This window comes from Eucalyptus grandis, chromosome 5 (genome assembly GCF_016545825.1).
Source record: "Eucalyptus grandis isolate ANBG69807.140 chromosome 5, ASM1654582v1, whole genome shotgun sequence".
NCBI lineage: Eukaryota > Viridiplantae > Streptophyta > Magnoliopsida > Myrtales > Myrtaceae > Eucalyptus > Eucalyptus grandis.
The window spans coordinates 11,946,340-11,968,132 of NC_052616.1; the positions used below are offsets into that span (position 1 = coordinate 11,946,340).

The window sequence follows — 21,793 nt, forward strand, 5'->3', positions numbered from 1 at the left end:
GGCGGCGGCGGCGGCGGCATTCGAGACGGCGCCAGGCGTGGAGGCCGTGTTGAGCTTCGACAGCATGGGCCTGAGCGACGATGTCCTCCGTGGGATCTACGGCCACGGGTTCGACAAGCCCTCGGCTATTCAACAGCGAGCCGTGGTCCCCATTGTCCGAGGTCGCTCAGGCGCAATCCGGCACGGGCAAGACCTCCACCTTTGCCCTCGCGTCTTGCCAGATCGTGGACACCTCCAGAAGAGAGTACGCGATCCTCTTCGTGAGCGGAGACCCTTCTTTTACTATCGATTTTCTTGTGGAATTAGGTTTAGGCATGTTATGCGTTTTGCTTTGGAGGGTGAGATGAGTTATTAACATTATAGAGCTCAAACTATGACACCGCGGATTAATAATAAATAAATAAATAAATAAATAAATAAATAAATAATCGGCGAACCCTCTCTCTCGAATTTCTAGCGTAACGAAATTCGATCGCTCTGACAGGAAGAATTTTTTATTTTCGGCCTCGTTAACTAAAGAATTTGAGATGTTCTGATGTTGAGGCAGAGGGATGTTGGCTTTTAGTTTTACCATCGCCCCACGGATGGCCCTGAAAGAAGTTCAAGCCTTAGTCTATGGAATTTGTTCATGAATTTTGTTTTGAGAAGCTTTCTTGGAATTAAGCGTAGCCTGAGTTTATGCACTTATTCAGGTTATATATGTAAATTATATCAGAATGTTTAAGTGGGTCCTCTTAACTGAGTATTTTAGGCACTTGCAAGGCATGAAAGGTTTTCTTCATTATCAAGGAAAACGAATAGTTTTATTCTTACATTATTGATTCTATATAACAGGAGCATTAGTATAATTGAAACTGCAATCTGGGTTTGCTTATTTGTGTAGCAAATATCCTGGATACACTCGTCAACAAGCTCCTATTATTAAGTATCCGCGACTCTGTTGCTTTTATTTTGTTGATTTTCAAGCTACCCTTGTTTATTTTGCTCTCTGAAAGTTGCAATTTGAATTTGGTTGCTGCCTTGTGGCCATCGATTTTGTCTTAGCTAATTTGCTTCCTTCATGTTCTGTTCAGCGTGCAAGTGCTGATTTTGTCACCTATGAGGGATTTGGCAGTCAGACGGAGAGAGTTGTGCTGGCTATTGGTTATTACAGGAACGTGCTAGCCCATGCATGCGTTGGAGGCAAGAGCATGGGTGAAGATATCCGGAAATTGGAGCACGGAGTTCATGTTGTGTCAGGAACTCCGGGCAGGGTGCTCGACATGATAAAGAGGAGAACTCTTCGCACCAGAGCCATCAAACTCCTAGTCCTTGTGAGTGCACTGCATCACCTCCTTCGACTTCAGATCCTGTTAAGTTTCCTTCTGCTTTCTGCAAAACAAGTTCTCTTTATACACTTACCTATATTTTTGCCAGGACGAAGCTGATGAGATGCTGAGCAGAGGATTCAAGGATCAAATCTATGATCTTTACAGATTCCTTCCTCCAGAGCTTCAGGTTGCCTGTCCTTCATGTTGAATCAATGTAGTAGTAGTAGTAGTAGTAGTAGTAGTAGTAGTAGTAGTAGTAAAGATGACTTCTTTTACGCAATAACCCCAGTAATAGTCCCTAGTATTCCCAGCCCTTGGCTTAATTCCATTGCATTATCCTAATAAAACCGAATACCATTACTTCTTTTGAAGTCCAATCTAAGAAATGCTCTTCACTTTTCGATCATTATCAATCTAGATAGTCATCCCTTCTCCTCCTCAGCTGATTCCTAGAATTTCCAAAAGGTCTTTCTGCATTAGTCAACATGCTGCAAGATGGAGCATTTAATTTTTATAAACTTCAAAATTTGATGAGAGATCTGGAATTTTCTTTCCTCCTTCATCCTCCTTAATATCTACATGGTTCGGACATTAGAGCATGTACAAGGTGGATAAAACGGTTGTCTTTTGGCTTCATAGTTCTACTATGAATAGGGCACTTATTCTTTTCTTTTTCTCCTTGTCTTGTCTGATGAGTATTAGATTCTTTACTACGACGAGACATGCTTCTCTCCCCATGATGTGCGCTTCGTTCACATTGCTATGATTTGCTTTGTTCTAAATAAAATCAGTTGTTAGGGAGTCGCTCATACACGTTCATGTTCACAACTGGCTAATGCATGAGTGGCATTCTCTGCAGGTTGTCTTAGTTTCAGCAACCTTCCCCACTGAGATATTAGAGATGACAGGAAGATTCATGACCGATCCCATAAGGATTGTTGTGAAGCGTGATGAGTTGATGCTGGAGGTGAGCTACATTGGGTTAGTTGCATTTGATGGCGGCTAGGGATCTTGAGATTCTTCTGACACAATCCTTCCTTTACTTCGTATGGTTGCAGCGCGTCAACCAGTACATGGTGCCAGTGGAAAGAGAAGATTGGAAATTTGACACTCTGTGCGATCTATACGACAACTGCCCCATAAGCCAAGGAGTTGTATTCTGCAACACTAAGCGGAAGGTACGACCCCAAACACGTTGGGTTCCACACTTGAGGTATAACATAAACATCTCGATGACTTAGAGATCATGAAGACCTCTACTGCTCTATTTCTCTTTTATCTATATTTTGTGCTGTGGAGTTGTATTCTGCAACACTAAGCAGAAGGTACGACCCCAACCCCGTTGGGTTCCACACTTGAGGTGGAACATAAACATCTCAATGACTTAGAGATCATGAAGACCTCTACTGCTCTATTTCTCTTTGATCTATATTTTGTGCTGTGCCTCTTCATGTCTTCCTTATATTTGTCGAGCAAGTGGAGTGGCTTGCAGAAAAGATGTGTGATTCTAACTTCACTGTGTCTTTCATGCACGGGGACATGCCTCAAAAGGAGAGAGATGCAGTAATGGCTGGATTTCGATCTGGGACGACTCAGTTGATGATCACCACCGATGTGTGGGCTCGAGGGATTGATGTTGAGCAGGTTAGTCCTGAAAATTAACATCACAATAATGCAGATGATGACATTCTACTGTTTTTGTCTGCTGTGTGCATCAACTCATTCGTAGGTCGGATGCTTGCTTTTTCGGAAGGCCAAATTTCTTACTTTCCTGTTGCGCCACGACCATTTAGTTGCGCGAGTGGACGACTGAATCGTTCTCAATACACTCTGTAGGTTTGTCTCGTTGTCAACTATAATCTTCCCGACAGCAGAGAGCTGTACGTCCATGGGGCCGGTCGAGTAGGCCGTTTTGGGCGGAAGGTAACTATTATGAACCTTGAACTGGAGGCAACGACAATCCTATTTTCAGTTTTTTGTTCTTGCCGTGGGTATAACGACAAATCGCTCATCGACATTGCAATTTACAAATGCCAACCCGCATGTGCTTTTGCAGGGTGTTGTGGTAAATTTTGTCAAAGACAAGGAGATCCAGATTCTTAGAGACATAGAGCAGTATTATGGCACCAACATAAGCGAATGTCCGGAGGACCCTGCCGATATAATATGACAATATAACAGTGGGTACACTTAAAAAGGCTGCGTGAGGTTCGGTTATTATTCTATAGCTTACTGCCGACCCATATATTATCGCATTGTTTGATCTTTTCAAAACTTGGAAGCAATTGAATTGTGTTTGGAATGTTTAATTCGAGGGTTCTATGTTAGTTTTTCGAGTTCCGATCCTTGAATACAGGCTCCTACACACATTTTGTCCACCTTCGCATTGATATTTAACTTCCCTTAAGATGAAGTGGTGATCGACATCATCAATTTCCTCACCCTTTCCCAAATAAATAAGTCCAAGGCGTTGACTTCTCGGTGTTCACTAACCTTCAATTCTCACCGAGGCGTCTAAAACTCTTTGCTAAACTCGCACCACAAATATCACGTCTTTCACCCCTGCTTAACATGAAAACCTTTCGCTCTAAAGTTTCCATCCAAAGTTGGAGTTTCTGGTTAATAAAAAGTGTTCTTCCTGATGCTTTTTGATCTCCATTTTTCACCAAGGTATCATTGGGACTTCTGCTCTTGCTAAGCCAGCGCCAACTCTTATCATCTTTAAGCTACTCAGCAGAAAACCCTTGAGATTCTAAAAGTTTTCAGCCAGGTTGGATATGAACGATGTCTTTGACCCATAAACACGTGAATGTAATGATGTCTTTGACCCATAAACACGTGAATGTAATGAGAGATTTACGTTACCCGTTCATGTTTAATACCCTTGCGTGGTTTGGAAATACAATCACTTGTGCACGTTGTTACTTGAGCCCATTCCCCGTAGAATTTTCTTAATTTTTAAGTTGAAATCTGAGATAGGAAAAGAGTTAACCTTGTGCTGGGGACAAGTACAGCAGGAGCTCACTTGAGTGTCATTATTTTCTTTTTGCTCGCTTAAGTGCGAAAATTTTGAAAAATCGATCACTTAGATGCGATAAGCAATTTGTCTCATTGGAAAATTCGACGTGGACGCCGGTCGTCCTATGTGGCATTACTTTCGTGTCGTTACCTCGGGTGCACCACATATGGCTCGGTTGATGGTTTATTAAGTTTAGACTTAACTCAAGCTCTCCCAAACCCTTACCAATTTGCGACTTAGAGTTCAAGTTATTAATATGCAAATGATTTTTATATAGGAGTCGCTATTAATTGATTTATGATGGGTCAATTTAATACCAAAGTGAAGTATCGTGAGAAATACCTTACTTCTACGAGCTAATGATTAAATGAATTTAGGGACTTGATTACGCTAATTTAATCTAATGCTTTTTGGATACATTTTGGCATTTATTCAAAAAATATTTTGCAAGCGGTATGAATTGATTTTAACTCTATCTCCTAACATTTAAGGTACAACTATTATTGAACACTCAATAAAGCATGGCAACTGATAAATTGCAAATAGAGGGAGTAAATACTTACCTCGATGCAACGCAAGCATCCGCAACAAATATTAATTAGAAACACGTGTTCAACTGAAATGTGACATCTAATTATCACTCAATCGCTCAACTTTTTTTTTCTTATTAGGATTTTTGCTTAGTTAAATAAAAGCTAAACTACATGATGCACAAAAATAGTTTATATTAACATGACATGTGACTTTCAATTAACATGCAAAGTATATGACACTCGATTTTAATTTAATCACCAAACACTAATGATAGACAATGATTAATACGTAACCATTATACTTGACATGCACATGATATTCACTTATTTAAATGAAAGCTAAACTACATGCAATGCATGCAAGGATGTACACAAAAGATAGTAATCTTTTACTAACGGGATCAAAAACCGGTTTTCTTTGACACAAGAAAGGAATGTTAGTTTTTTTTTTTTTTTTTTTTTTTTTTGTAAAAGGTAAGATATATATTAAGGAAGGGCCAAATGTACAAAAGATCTTGTCACCAGGAACTTTCACTCCAAATGTAGGAACAAAATGAGTGGAAGGGTAACGAGATGTAAAAGCCCCAAAACAGGGCACAACCACTACAACACCAAGACAAAACGAAGCACGGCTAGGTCAACCGGCTACCAAACATGACAAATGCGAGGAAGAGGCCACCGTTAGATCGAACTACCTATGGGTCCCAGTGAAAATAATCGGGTCTAGGCCCCAACTTCTCTGCAACCTTTTGTTTCTGAAATTATCTTCGACGTTCCTGAAGGTGATAGCTTTGTCTTGGACCACTTTGAAGAGGTGGTTCTTCATGGCCAAAACCGAGAGTGGCTGGTCTCTAAATATGATGTTATTCTTGTTTTTCCAAATGATATGACAAAGTGCACCAAAGGAAAAACGGGCTATGCATTTGTAGAAATCTTTACCCATCAAATAGGTAGAACTTTCAATGGGCATATTCCTGGGTTGGAAGCTTGCGCTTGGCCATGAGCCAAAGATTGAGTTGATATCGAGGCACTATGGTGTTGTCCCACATGAAAGAGTACCAATTGACCCGCGTTCTCTTCTTCCTGATGAAGTTCCACGCCGTTGCCATAGTGAACTGGCCCGAAGAGCTTTCACACTAGCAGCAACGATCCGAGACACCCACTAGGACCAGGAGAGGATGACCCCACGATTGAAGCACCGTCCTGAGAGTTTGGCCAGCATCTGAGAAGAGGTCAGCAACACAGGCTTCCTAAAGAGCCCTGAGCTGTAGATAAGAGAATCTGAGAAGATCAGGTTCAAGGGCCCTCTAGGGTGCCAATTGTCACGCCCCGACCCTCAGGCACGCACACATCCCTTACTCTCGGTCGATTTTTAAATGTGATATACCAGGACTATGTATCGCCGACCCTTTCATTTATATATGCACAAACGGAAGCAGTTATAATTCCCCAGACAATAAAGCAATGTGATAGAAAAGCAGGCCATACATTTTTCTTACTAAAAATTCACAACTACAACTTTTTACATGCAAACAAGGTCTGACAAGACTGGACGGGATCTTAGTCCTCATCCGGGTCGTACTGGGTCCTCCTCCACGTACTCCTCTTCGGTTTCCTCATCGGGGACCTCCTCGAAGATTCATGCTCCTTAGGCTCCTCATCCAGTCCCGAAATGGTTATTCAATAACCACCGAGACCATGTCTCAAAAGTTCTACTCCTAAGACCCGATTAGTAAACTAATACACCTTAGGGCTGCCTATGCACAACATGAGTTAGAAGACTTACCTTAGCCTCAGATTCCACCTGCATATTAGTATAGATTAAATAGGCACACAAGCAAGCACATCACAGATCGAAGCATCGATCTAATCGGCTTAGTCGATTTCACATCAGGAAGACCACTCACGATCATCTCCCTTCAATCATTCAATTCACAACATCAAACCAAGGCAATGAATCACATCAAGACACTCTCAGATCGAATCATCGATCAATCGACCTAGTCGAATCATTTCTAGGTCATTCATCCAACACCAAGCAATTCCTTAGATTTAGTGGCTTTACGGTCCCACCCGACCCTCTCAAGAACTAGTGGCTTTACGGTCCCACCCGACCCTCTTGAGAACTAGTGGCTTTACGGTCCCACCCGACCTTCTCGAGAACTAGTGGCTTTATGGTCCCACCCGACCCTCTCAAGAACTAGTGGCTTTACGGTCCCACCCGACCCTCTCAAGATGTCATACTATGTCACCGAGCCACGTGCATTCTCTAGGAAGACATACCGAGTCTCCGAGCCACGTGCATTCTCTAAGGCTACCTTTTCGCCAAGATGACATATCAAATCACCGAGCCACGTGTCTATCCCAAGTGATATTCCAATTCACTGGGCCACGTGCATCCTCAAGGTGATTTACCAATTCACTTTCGATACTAACAACCGATATCCGACCAATTCTCAATCACAAGGCCAAAATTGCATTATTTAATAACATACTTAAAAATGCACCATTAAATCAATTCGACACGAATTAAAGCTCAAATAAATAAACGGACTGCTCCACAACAACCAGCACGAAATTCCGATCACCGGCCATCCCGGTTGAATTTTCGGAAAATAAATAATTAAATAATTAATTTCGAAAATTAAATAAATAAATACAATAAATTCAATTTAGCACAATATAAAGCTCAATTAAATAAACGGATTGCGCCAAGATCATCAACATAAAATCCCGGTCACTGGCCATCCTAGTTGAATTTCCGAGAAATAAATAATTAAATAATTAATTTCGAAAATTAATATTTAATTCCTAAAAATACCACATAAGCCTGATTTGTTTAATTAACACCCGATAAGGGATGGGAAAAATCCCAAGAAGCATTCAATAAATACTACAAGCAATTCTCTATCTAATTACACTAATCACACAACTAATATGCAAAGCAATTAACTAATAATCACTAATCAAATCTAATCTAACAACCTAATTACACTTAATTAACACTAATCAACCTTTAAGTATAATTAGCGCACTAAGAAGGCGTTAGTGAGTAAAACTCACTCAAAACGACGGGCTCGACGCGAGAATCGACTTTCCCCAAAGCGGGCTGAGCATCCGGGCTCGGGAAGGCGGCCAAAACGGGCCTCGAAGTTGTTGCAATACCCATTCCTCAACTCTCCGTTCGCTGCTGTTTGGGGCCGGATTCGGGGCTGAGATGGCGAGGCAAGACCGGCGGAGGGCGAGGGGAGCTTTGGCGGGTCGAGGCGATGGCGCACGGTGGCCAGAGAAGGTCGGACGGCTCCGGCGGAGCTCCACCGTGTCTGAAACAGCTGCTGGAACGGAAGGCTGAGCGAGGGGAAGGTCGAGGCAGGCGGAGCACGGGACGGCGAACGGCGGTGCGCGGTTCAGCGGCTTGCGACGGTGATGAGTGGCGCTGCTGGCTGTTCATTCGGCTTCCCAGATCTACTGGGTTTCGGACAACCCAAAGAAGAAGAAGAAGAAGATTCAACAGCAAAGAGCGTGGGAGAGAGGAAGGCGGAGGGTGTGCGGGCAGCGGCGATGTGCGACGGCGTGCGACGGCTCCCGGCTTCGGTGGGCAACGACAGCGGCGAGAAACGGCGACGACAGCTTGGTCTTCGGTGGTCTTCCGCTTGCTGGTTCCTCACACATCAAGAAGAAATGGGGAAGAAGAAGCACCGACGGAAGGGAGAGAGAGGAAGAAGAGAAAACCAATTTCTCTCCCCTCTTGGTCTTCGAACGGGGCCCACCATAGGGCTGTCTTCCACCCACCTTTTGAAGGCCCAAAATACCGCTTCTAGAAGACTTTGGGTAATTTAAAATATTGGGTCTATGGGCATACGAATTTGCTAGGTTTTCTTTCCAATTGGGCCTTAATTCCTCTTGAATTAAATCAAATTGACCCCCATTACTTTATTCAATGCTTCAATTGAATATTCTCCTCATCCAATAGCTCATCTCGCATCTTAATTTTGTGTTCCTTTTTAATCCCCGACTCTAATTGCATAGAAATGACCTAATTAATTCAATTGAAATTCATACCGAAAATTCTGGATGTCACACCAATTGTCAAACCAAAGAGAGGTTGTTTGGCCATCGCCAATTTTCTAGTAGAATGCCATCTGGAAATCCCTTCTTAGGTTCAACAAGCTCTTCCAGGCTCAGGATCCAAATGTTGACTTCCTAGCAACCCAAAAGTTCTTGTTTTTTAAGAAAGTGGAATGGACCCATCTACACTATAATGCTTCATTGTCAGAGAACAAGAGCCAGATATGCTTTAGCATGGCGGCTTTATTGCAATCTCGGAGCGTCCTGATACTTGGTCCTCCTTCATCCTTTGGAAGGCAAACTTCATCCCAGACTACCTTAGCACCACCCGTGTCTAGGTTCGGATCTTTCCAAAGGAATTATCTGAGAATTTTCTCTATCTGGTCCACCACAGCTATAGGTAAAACAAAAACACTAACCCAGTATGCTTGTATAGCATGAAGAACTAACCTGATAAGCTGAATCTGACCAGCAAGATAGAGGAATCGGTGGGTCCAAGACTGAACCCTTGTACTGATACAGTTGACAAGGGCACAACAGTCTGCTTTGCTGATCCTCGAAGTAATAATAGGAACCCCCAGGTACTGAACTGGCAAGCTCCCTTCTCGAAAGCCCAACTCCAAGAGAGTATTATTCCTTAAGGAGGGTGCACCACCCGCCAAAAAAATATCACTCTTGCATGGGTTAGGACAAAGGCCACTCCAAGAGGAAAAGATATGAAGACATTCCTTAAGGAGAGCCACTGTAGGAAGATGAGCCTCACAAAAAAAGAAGACATCATCCGCAAAAAAGAGATGTGAAAGACCAATTGCCTTGCAGCTCCAGAAGAACTTGAAGTTAGGCCTCGAAGAATACCTAAGAATGATCCCTGAAAGCACCTCCATAACCATAGTAAAAAGGTAAGGAGAGATGTGATCACCTTAGCGGAGACCTTGACCGCTCGCAAAGAACCCGTGGAGCTCTCCATTCAAAGCAATTGAAAATTTAGGTGTACGTACACAAGTCATAATAAGTCGAGTCACAGATTGAGGGAAGCCAAAGGCCAGCAACACACTTTCGAGGAAGTCCCAATCCACAGTATTATAGGCTTTCTTGAAGTCCACATTTTTCGCACATTTAGGGAGATAAGGCTCAAGGTTGAAGTTAGAGAATAGCTCCTGAGCTAGCAAGATATAAGTTAGAGAATAGTTCCTGAGCTAGCAAGATATTGTCCCTGATCTGCTTGCATTTTACAAAAGTAGTCTAAAAAGGGCCCTATCGTGCTCTTCAAAGCTAGGTCTACCTGATTAGCTAGCACCTTTGTAATACACTTGTAAATAGTGTTGCAGCAGGCGATAGGCCTATAATCCTCCACAGAAGTGGCATTGAGCACTTTAGGAACCCTCACCAAGATGGTATTGTTAATCTCCCTTAAGAGTTTTCCAGAGGTGAAAAAATCCATCACTGCAGTCATTACTAAATGACCAACCATGTCCTAGTTTTCTTTGAAGAACTCCGCTGTGAAACCATTCGGCCCAGGTGCCTTTCCCCTAGGCAAAGAGAAGATAGTGTCCCGGATCTCCAACTCTGTAACTAGCCGAGCAAAGAGCGCAGCCTGATCATTCGAGAGTGGATGGTGGATAACCTCCTTCAAGTCCTCCAGCGAAGGTCTAACGAACTCCCCTTGCGGTGCCAAGAGGTCCTCAAAGAACTCTACAAATCACCATTGCACCAGCTGTGGCTCAGTCACCAAGTTCCCCAAAGAGTCGAGGATGGAAAGGACTCTATTTCTCAAATGTCTTTTGTTGACATATTAGTGGAAGAACTTGGTATTACGGTCTCCCTCCCTGAGCCATCTGACCTTGGACTTCTGCTTGAAGAATGACTCATCCGAGGAACACAACTCCACAAGGATACGTGTTTGGTTCTTTTCCACCTCAGCAGGGTCAATAGAAAATGGATTTAGCTGCAAGTCTGCCTGAGTGGATTCCAACGTCTTCCGCGCATCAAGAGTTCTGGCGGAGATATGAGAGAATGAATCTCTATCGAGCTGTTTGAGCTAACATTTAAGAGTCTTGAGCTTAGAAACAAGCATATACATAGAGACTCCACCCCTCGGTGCATCCCACACTTGCGAGACAATCTCGTTGAACTCCGGGTGCTTCATCCAGAAGTCGAAAAACTTGAAGGGCTTCCTCCGATGAGTCGGATTAAGCACCTTCACCACCATAGGTGAGTGATCCGAGATTCTCGGCGCTAGGAAGGAGGCTTCCGAGTAAGAGAGATTCAGACTCCACTTGGCATTGACTAAAACCCTGTCAGTCTTTCTTGCTTTCCTAGAAGGCCCGAAGACGTAGTCCAAGTGTATCTAAAACCAACGAACCTCAAGTCTTCTAGCTTGGCTTGCTCCAAGCACTATCCAAACTCATCAAAACAAGGGAGTCATTCTTCAGAGCCACCGACACGGTCCGATGGATCCTTAATAGCATTGAAATCCCCTAAGACAAGCTAAGGAGTGTCTAGGAGATGGATGCTTCTGAGAATGATATCCTCTCAAAGAGGTCTCCTCAGCAAAAAAAAAAAAAAATGGCCTCCGTAAATAAAAGATACACAGCAAGCCACCCCAAAGACCAGGCTCTCAAAGTTCCCATGAACCGCCTGCTTGGTGATGAGAAGGCTTCAAACTTAACCATCACGGGGTCCCAACCAACCCAAATTCTACCCCTAGGGGAGAAGTCGTAGTTTACAATCCAACACTAATCTCTTAATAGACCTTCGAAGATGGAGTTGAAGCGATCTGGTGGCACTTTAGTTTCCACCAAACCAATATAGCACAAGTGGTTCAAAATAATAAGGTTACGAACCTCCGTTTGCCTAGTTGGGTTGACAAGGCCTCTAATATTCCAGCATCTTATATACATATGTACAAAAGAGGAAGAGAGTAAGGGTTACCTCCTTTTTGGCGGCTTGCGACGACTTAGAGGGGGAGCCGCACGAGCCGATGGAGGAGGTGGGACTGGGAGAGCCCCAAGAGCTTATCCTGGGTAGTCTCCTCGTTGCTCCTAATTGGAGGAGCCTTCAATGATAGACAAGGCGAGAGAAGATCATCATCTGAGCTATCTAGGTGGTTAGCAAACCCATTCAACTCTACTCCACTCCCCGGGTTTGCATCCGGAGGGCTAATGGGATCTTCCTCCACTGTTAAGTCGGGAGCATCCACCTTGGTGAGGGCTCAAAGCCCACTCTGAGCCCTCTGGGTAGAGGTTGATGGCAAGCTCTTAAGAGCTGCTGCTGTCTGCTTGAGGGATGACCCTTTGTCTCCGGAGCTGACCGAATGGGCCAAGCACATCTCCTTAGGGGGGAGGTTTCTTCTTATTTCCCTTAACTTGTTTCAACCCAAATCCAACCTCACTAAGATCTACCACCAACACTGGAGAAGTCTCGGGGGGTCGAGCCTCCATTGGGGGGGGAGGGGATGGCCTGAATCTGCTGTTAGCCCTGCATCGCCTTTGGACCAGCTAAAGAGGCTGCATAAGTGTGTCCAAAGGAGCCACACTTCAAGCATTCCGCTGGCTTCCACTCATACTTGATGGCAATAGACCGAGCCACTCTATTAAGTCATACCTTGCCCGAGGAGACCCTCAGTTGATTAACTTGAAGCTCCATGCAAACTCTTGCGAAAGAGATTATTTGAGTTTGCTCTGTGCGTTGATCAACAAACAAAGGCTTGCCAACAGTACTCGCGATGACAATAATTGTCAGGGCTGTCCAGAGGTCTTTAGGTAGGTTCTTCAAGCGAAACCACATCATCACCATGGTTTGCTTCTCCCTTTCAACTCTAGAAAAGGCTTCCATTGTTGCAAAACGAGTGGAACCCTTGCAACTGTTATAGGTTCATCTTCCAAAATCTTCCTTTGGAACACGGGGTCAGGGATGCGGAAGAAAAAGAAGCCCTGGTCATCAGCGAAGACCTCAACAAGCCTCAGTTCCCCGTAAGCTTGAGCGTGTGCCCCGTGAGCTGGAATGGTAGGCTCCTTCCTACATAGTACCCAACTAGGCACTCATGCCATTTGGGATCCACCACATCCAACTTCTTCACGGAGATCCACCATAGGGACATCATCCTCAAACAAAGAAGGAACAAAGGTAAGGTCATACCCTTTTGCTACAAGCTTCGCAACATTTGCCCAGGTCTGGGCAGCCAGGACCTCTGGTTTCCTCACTTGCTTTTGCGAGGCGCGGGGCTGTTTGGAAGCCGACCTCACTCTACTTCGTCCTCTCGAAGGCCTATCATGGATCGCATTCTTGGGACGACCACGGTCTGAGATAATTTTGTATGCAAAGTTGCAAAGGCTAATTGGGCGATATTGATCCAGTCTTTCTAGGTGAGGTGTCTTGGGAATCAAAGCAATATTTGTCCGATTTAGAATACTAGGCATCACCCCTAACCTAAAGAAATTTTGCACTAAGAGAAGAAGATCATCTTTAATGACCTTCCACTGAGTTTGATAAAACAGTCCATTTAAGCCATCAGGGCCTGGAGCCTTTGTCGTTCCCAACTAGAAGGTTACCTTGCGAACTTCCTCAACAGTGACCAAAGCTATTAACTGGTCATTCATCTCTATGGTATTAGACCAGAATCTTGTCCCTGCTCTGAATTCCATGCTATGGAAATAACCTATCGGCAATCTTCATCTTGGTTCCTAAAAGCTTTGAAAATAAAAGGCTTCCTTTGTTTACTATAAGTTGCTGAAGTATTTAGAAGTAAGGGACTGTGATCGAATCCCACATCAAGCAATGCATAAACTTCAGCTTCAAGGAACAATAAACGCTAATCCAACGTGCACATCACCCGATCCAATTGTTCTTTCACTAACTCATACCCTTCGCGGTTGTTCATCCAAGTAAACGCATGGCCTTTGCTTTCTAATTCCATGAGAGAGCAATCAATTAGGACAGCTCTAAACGAAAATAGTCAATAATGATATGCTTTTCGCTTTCCTACTTTTTCCCATGGATAGATTATTTCATTAAAGTTGCTGGCACAGGCCCAAGATAAATTGTTAGAGTAGCTTATCTCCCTTATCTCATCCCATAGAAGTTGGCGATTTCAATAGATGGAAGGAGCAGGAATACATGTGATGCGCATAGTTCTGTCTTCCTGCACATCCCTACAAATAATATCAAAAAAGTCTTGTGTTGAGCGAACCACACTTAAGGAGACCTAATCATTCCAAAAAACTGCCAAACCTCCAGCCAGACCAACTAGGTTGCTGATATAAGAGTCGGGGTAGTGTAAACGGCGTTGAATTCTTTGAAGCATTATCTTGTTGTTCTTCATTTCCATTAAGAATATATGTCGGGCTTTTCCTTGGCCATTATGACCTTGAAAGCTTGAACTGTCAACGGATTGCCCAAACCCTAACAGTTTCAGCTAATCAACTTCATTTGTGGATGGGTGGCTGTTGAGGGTCAGCCACCATAGCCCATTGTTCAGCTCCCTTTGTCGCATAGACTGGTGTTTCCATGAGGTGTGTCATCAAAGTTCTCTTGTATCAAACTCCTTGTCTCATAGGGATTATATATTTTCAGCTTTTTGGCAACACTCACTTTTGGTGTCAATCTTGTACTTTTAAGCTTCTTTGGTTGTTGTAATTCCAAAATTTGAGTCTGAATCCCTTTCATTTTGGCTGTTGCAGGTATCAGCGTTGTGGTGAAAGAAGTCCCTTGCATTGGTTCATCCTGATGGCTTTGCTGAATCCCTTTCAATAGGTGCTCTGCTTCAATAATAGTTGGTGGGGGCAGTAAAGGAACATTTGGGATTGACGAGGGAGGGATTTCAAGTATTGTTTCTTCAATCTGCTCTAGTCTGTCCTACGGTTTGTAGAAGGTCTGTCAATAAGGGATGTATTCTCTGACCTTCGCACGTAGCCATTGACCTATGGCCATCTTGTCTCTACTTTCTAATTTTGCCTTGTCAAAGGGAAAGTCCTTATAGTACATTGTGTAATGTCCCAGCTTATCACAAGAGTAGCAGAAATGAGATAGTTGTTCATAGCGAAAATCTAGCCACAGGGTCTTTCTATCAATACAGATCAATTTGCCCATCTTTAATGGCTCGTGCAAGTTTATTTCTACCCTCGCTCTACTAGCTCTTAATGTTGCACCCTCCTTTGTGTCTACTTTCATTTCTAAAAGTCGACTAGTATGTTTAATCGCCTTTCTGATCATGTTGTTTGTACACCATTCCCAAGGCAGTCCAAAGACCTGTACCCAGAATGCGCAACTAGAAAAATCATAACAGTGTAATGGGGTATTGGGAATCCATGGCTTAAAGAAGACTAAATGGCTTGAGAAAAGCCAAGGTCCCCCTTGTAGGATTCTATGTTCTTCTGCGGTTGATTGGAATTTAGCAATGTACGGGCCCACTTGTCTTTAGGAGATTTCAACTTGTTCAATCTATCAAGCTTGCTTCAACGTACTTTGGAAAGTTTGGAAATTAAATGATGGGTTCAAGAGAATTTTCCCTACTAGTGTTAATCGGCATTCTTCCAATTTTTCAGGTGGGGGCTCATCATCCCAAACTTCAATTTCTTGCTCGGTGCAAAGGTGGCCCAACCAGTTACAGAGGGCAACCAGTCGCAAAGATTCCTCCTCGTCGTTCAATTCCATTCGACAGGCTAAAACAGGGTAACTTTGTTCACATCTATTAACCAATTATGGAAAAGGTGAGGATTTTTGGCCAAGAAGAGGTGATCCAAACTTAAATTAGGATTGGGATTTCCAAGATTTATCGTTTAGGGTGTGCTTGGTAACCATTATGTTTCCGGAAACAATTTCTGCTTAGAAATGATTCTTTTTTACTCTATTCTCTGGATGAAATTCTAAACAATTAAAAGCATTTGGTTATTATCCAAAATTTTTATTTTTGGAATAGAAATGTGTTTTTTATGAATCTTATATTTTTTTGTTTCTTTTAATTTTTAATACTTTTATTATATTTTTCCTTTTCTCTTCTCCTTCCTCCTTCCTTGCCAAGCCGATCTTCTGCTTCCTCATGCGTTTGGTATCCCCATGGTCGGCGATCGGCTAGGCAAAGTCCGACGAACTCATCGGAGACTTGCCTAGCCACCGTGAGGCTTGGCCTCACCAAATCGCTGGTGGCCAGGTGAGGAGCCTCACCCAGCCGGTAAGCCTCACTTGGCTATCGACAAAGTTCGACCTTGCCCAGTTAGCATGAGGTGAACTCACCCTAGCTTGGCGAGGCCCTACCTCACATTGCTTGGCAAGGTCAAGCCACTAAGTGGCCACGCGACCTTCGGCGAGCTCGTTGGACCTCACCCAGGTCACTGATTGCCAGTGGTGGCGGTCGACGATCGGTTGGGAAGAAGAAGAAGAAAAAGAATGAAAAAGGGAAAAGAGAAAAGAAGAAAAGAAATGAGAAGAAAGAAAAAATGGGTTGGATTGATTCTGGAATCGTTCTCGAGAATAAAGAAACAGCTTTTTTTCTACTCCTTGATTTTTTTTCAAATCTATTTTCGGGAACAATTGTTTCTAAAAACAAAAAATTTACCAAATGGATTTTTATTCTTTTTTTATTCTTGGGAACAAAAGAATAGAGTCGGGTACTGTTTGGCCAATTACCAAACAGACTCTAGAAGATTTCTTAAAAGGCCAAGAAAGGTTGAGCGAAGGTGAAAGCAAAGGTGTGCTAAGGAATCGAGAACCGCTCGGAATTAGACCGTAATGGATCAAAACCGGCGGTTCCTCGAGGGAACAAGTTCAGTTGCTAATTCCAATTTATTAAAACTGGCAAGTACCAGTCCGATTCTCGATTCTAGGTGTGGAATCGCCCACTCGGACTGGACCTTTAAGAAAATTTTCAACCAAAAGAAATTTCAAGAAAAATGGAAACTCTAAAATTACTAATTTGAATCCCACCTTGTCAGAGTCGTCTTTCTATCTCTCACTCACAACATTGACTTTTAACATCAACGCCCATCAACTCATAAGCTCGACTCTCAACATTAAATATGAGCCGGATCTTTGAACTAATCTTCCAATTAAAAATTGGGAAATTTTTTTTTTTTTTTGCTTTACTTTGGCTTGTTGGGAAATGTTGTATTGAATAGATAAAGCTTGGTGAGATTGGCTCCATAGACGCACTTGGGGACCGGACCGAACCAAGTGGATCCATGGAAATAATAGGCGATTCCCGGTTCCAATTTTTCGGAACCGGTGTTTAGTGGGTGGTTCTCGGTTCTAGGATGGGAACCACCCACTCAAACCAGGCTCACCATTAGTAGAAGTACTGCTCAGCCACGAGAGAACACGCTCAATCATGCAAGGACATCTAGCAGAAGGAAGAGCAATAGGCCATGAGCAAATTCGGATCCAAACTAGGCCACATACTGTTGGATTCCGTCGAAACCCAGTCACTCGCGGCTGAACTCGGCCCCTCACGGTCATGAACTTAGACACTCATAGCAACACGCCCGGCTACTCTTGAGGCTGAAGGTGAGGACTTTGAAGAATCAACTTGAGAGTTCGGTGCGAGGCAATGAATCCTTGCATCAAGACCGGTCCTTGCCTTTGGTTCTTTGAAGGTAAACATATGAACTTTTGCTTCCAATCCTTTTGATTAATTCAAGTGCGTAAGCTTACTAACCACTTATTGATTTGATCGAAATGGTCATTCGCTAAACGTGTTTTCAACCCAAAACGTAAACGCGGAGGGGTTCATCGTCAAACGTGATTCGTTGTCTGAGCATATTAAAGTTCAAGTTAGAATTCTTCGCGTTTCATTTTCATTCATCTTTTTCTTGTGAGTATACTTTGAATCGTTGTTATAGCTCCATTGTATTACTCTTGCTTGCCTTAATCATAAGTCATTTCAATGTGAACTTTGATAAGTGTAACTAGTTTATGACTTTTATTTCAATTCAAGTTACGGTCATTAGGATTTGAGAAGCTAAGCACCACTTCGCCATAGGGACATTCGTGGCCGCTTAGCAATCCCTGAGCCATGTCGAGGTATGGAAGTGGAATACGAGTTGTCAAATGCGTACCTGAATATGCTGACTTGCCCTTCGAACTCGCGACGTACCACAGGCGGGCAAGAAATATTTTGTCGACGCTAGAAAAGGAATATGGAGGCATGCATTGATGATATATTAGTCAAGAGTAAAATCGCGGGGAACATTTCTAGTAGTTAGGAAGTACCGCATGAGGTTGAATCGGGAAAAATGAATTTTAGGAGCCACACTTAGCACCGCGAGCTACTTGGATACGATCAAATCTTTAAGTCCTCAGGAAGTGTGGCTAGGTGTTGCTAATTATTTTGCTCTTAAGATACTTTGTTGCCCTGTTATATTTGAGTGAGTGATAGCAGTTGCAGTACGTAGAATTAAATTCATAAGTTGTCAGTAGAAAAACTACATTGACGAGTCTCTAGTACTTTTGGGTATGACCTGAAGGAGTCTTGCAAAGATGAAGGACATCGGTTCTTGGCCATAGAAAAGAAAATGAGTGGGATCAGGAAGTGATTAGAAAAATGGAAAATCAAATCAAACAAAAAGAGCTCTCTTGAAGAACCCATCCCTATTTATAGATCTTGCATTTATTAAATCGACTCTCTTACCAAGTTTCCGCGTTAACTTTCACAATACGTGCTTTTAATCCATGGCATTCTCGTTCAATGCGCACATATGTGGGCTTTTGACCTTTCCGTGCGCAATAGAAGAACTCATCCTTATTTATGCATCTTGGATTTATTGCCTTTGTTGATAAAAGAGGGAATCTTCACGTCTATGGGCACGTGCATGTGCATGTTATCTACTTTTATATGCCTACTCACCGGCTGACGAGAGAAACAGAGGTTATCTTAATTGAATATTCATGCAGAAACCAAATTCTTTCCATCGGGAGCTAGTAGCTGAAATCGAGGCAGAATTCGACTAACTTATCAGAGCTACTGAAATGTATACCCTGCTCGGCTTGTAAATAATTTAGCCAGCGAAAAAAAGAATGACCAATGTTAAGGGTTTTTTATTAACTTTAGAGACTTAAACAATGCCAGTCCAAGGGATACATTCCTATTGCCTATCACTGAGCTACTGATAGAATGGATATTCCGGCAGCAATCAACACAAGAATGGATCCAAATGGTGGAGAGGAACCGACGACCTTTATAATACTCAGAGGAATATTCCGATACGAAGTTATACATTTTAGGTTCGAAGAAAGCGGGGGCAACGTTCATGACTTTCCACCCTGGGGACTTTGCCCCACTGTATCGTCGAATGTTACGTGGACGATTTGGCGGTCAAGACCAAAGATGGGGGCGATCACCTAAATGATCTCTAGCAAAAGATTTCGGAGCTTGTGGACCAATGCTGTCTCGATAATCAATTATGTGAGTTCCGTATTCGATGAACTAATTATTAGGTCATACAACATTTTTTTTTCCCACCGCACCAGCAATGACAATTTTTCACGCAGAAAAAATAGTTGGACTTTCGAGATAATAGAGAATACCTAATTATATCATTTCTTTTCTATCACATACTCAGGTATTATCGTGCTTTTCCAAATTTGGTCGACGTGGGAAGTCGAGAGGTTATATTCATTTGCCTTTTCTTCTGAGATGCAACCTTCTTGTTTGATTTTTGTCGACTATGGTTCATGTCATGTTCGCGTTGGACCTTCAAAAGGATAAATCTTTAGGTTACACGTCAAGTATGCTATTAAGGTCGGGACGTGGTTAGAAAAGGGAAAAATCAAATCAAATCAAATCAAAAACCCTCGTTGAAGAACCCATCCCTACCTATATATACATCTTGCATTTATTAAATCAACGCTCTTGATAAGTTTGCGCGTGAAAGTTCATCCCCATTTATACACCTTGCATTTATTAAATCAACTCTCTGACTATGTCTTCACGTTAACTTTGACAACACTATTAGGGGCAAACGTTTCAAATATAATCAGCGGCATCTTCTCCCCGTTTGGTTTTTGGGTTGAGGGTTGCTTAAATAAGGAGCATCGGATGTTCTTCGGGAGCCCCGCGTAGCTCAATGTAGAAAGTGTGATGCCAGATCTTTTCCATATCGTCCCAATAGCTAGCAATTCCACTCTCTATAGGGTACTTCAAAGTAAGTCTGCCCCTTTTAGATTGGGCCTCAACTCCAACATAAGCAACCTTGTGGCCCATACTAACCATGTTAGCGGGGTGCCTTGATCGACCAACCATACTGGGGAAGACAACCCTTGGAGCATCATCTCCAACAAAACCAACCTGTCAAATTCAGCACATATACCACCATGCACTCAAGGAAAGCCCATAGCAATGGACTGGTGCATCAATATTCTCACCTTGACCATGCCAAATCCATTATCAGCAATGAGAGGCTGAACGTCATCGGCGTCTGCCATCTCCTTATGCTAATCAAAGGAAAAACTCTACATGATTAATACAGGTAAATATCAATGTCCAAGTAAGATCCACGTAGGTAAGTTCTAATGGATCCATGGTTACGTTTTATCATAGAAATACATGGGGGATAATACATAGCCGTATAATGAACTACATTAAACGATCCAACAAAGCTAATTGAATAAAGCTTTTATGGAGATACCAAGATAAATCAAGAGATCTAAGCCCAAAACCAAGAACAAAGATACCTTCAGTAGCTTTTTAATTTCAGAAAAATTAAAGCCTTAAGGATATATTTTCAATTACGCAGGCTCCATCCCTCACTATCCAACAACAAAGAGAAAATCAAGAATTTTTGAAGAAATCTTTAACTACCATAACAATACAGGAAAAAGGATAACAGAGAGTGACGAGAATCTGAAAAAGATATTTATGGACTTTTCAACCCATTACGGTCATCGAGTTCAACAATCATGCTTTAATTGTTGATCACGCTTTAACTCGAAACACCACAGCAGCTCGCACACCAACTATTCATGAAAGGAATCTCCTCTCGATGCCTTGAAAAAGATTAAGCTAAATCATCCCAATTTCCTCTCTTGGTCTCGCACAATCCGTTGATTCTGGGAAAGCTCCACACGTGTTTAACAATCGGCAAGCCATCACCCAGTCAGATTCAGTAAAATTCAATGGCGAATTGCCTAAATCAGTTCCTAAGCCTCTAAAATTCGACGGTTAACATGGCTGTGCATCGGTTAATACAGACGAGAGAACGAAACCCAACTTAGAATTACATATAAAAGGGTCAAATTCCATTCGATTCACCGTTTCATTCTCCGATTCAAAACCGAACAACAAAATCCAAAACAGAAGCAGGAGACAAGCTTTGGTTGAGAGTTAAGACACGCCCAACGACATAATCGTTTGAGTGTCATCCACTGTAAGAAAGGTTCTAGAGTCTTACGTGTTGTATTATTAAAGATTTGTGACAGTAAACCATTTATTTGCGTGTTATCTTAGGTTTTAAATTTATTACAAAGCGAAAGTTAATGGCAAACAATATAATATATATCTCATAGACGGCCTTCTTAGAAAAGTGTACATGTCCAGTGACCAATTTCTAGAGCAGCAAAAATAAATAAACACCCCAATAGAGGAAATATAAGATTGATATTCAAACGAAAATGTTAAGCTGAATAAAATTAAAATACTCGGACAAAACTTTCAATTGAGAATAGGAAGAATTAAATAAGTCCTACCGGAATTATATATAGAAAAATCAAATAACCACAGTCCCATCAAATACATCTCTTAAACTATGATGAATCCATCCTTGGTACCGTAAAAACAAGTCTTTGCAAAGGACCAATACATTTTGACTGTTACCCCAATTTCTCAGTTTCTCTTAAGGATAAAAATATTCTTAAAGCCCTCACACTCCAAATCAAAA

At 42.5% G+C, this 21,793-nt stretch overlaps 2 protein-coding genes and 1 pseudogene across 2 annotated transcripts; 1 reads left to right on the forward strand and 2 right to left on the reverse strand.

Annotated features, from left to right (window-relative positions):
- On the forward strand, positions 1-3,686 carry LOC120293373 (annotated as a pseudogene).
- Positions 3,687-9,850: 6,164 nt separating this feature from the next.
- LOC108959487 lies at positions 9,851-10,401 on the reverse strand. Its single transcript, XM_018873191.2, has 2 exons — positions 10,213-10,401; positions 9,851-10,087 (listed from the first exon to the last, which is right to left on the reverse strand). The coding sequence occupies exons 1-2, from the start codon at positions 10,399-10,401 to the stop codon at positions 9,851-9,853; spliced, it is 426 nt and encodes a 141-aa protein (XP_018728736.1).
- A 9,537-nt stretch (positions 10,402-19,938) lies between these two features.
- On the reverse strand, positions 19,939-20,342 carry LOC108959488 (actin-2-like). The gene is made up of 2 exons (XM_039312519.1): positions 20,283-20,342; positions 19,939-20,205 (listed from the first exon to the last, which is right to left on the reverse strand). The coding sequence occupies exons 1-2, from the start codon at positions 20,340-20,342 to the stop codon at positions 19,939-19,941; spliced, it is 327 nt and encodes a 108-aa protein (XP_039168453.1).
- Positions 20,343-21,793: the final 1,451 nt, after the last annotated feature.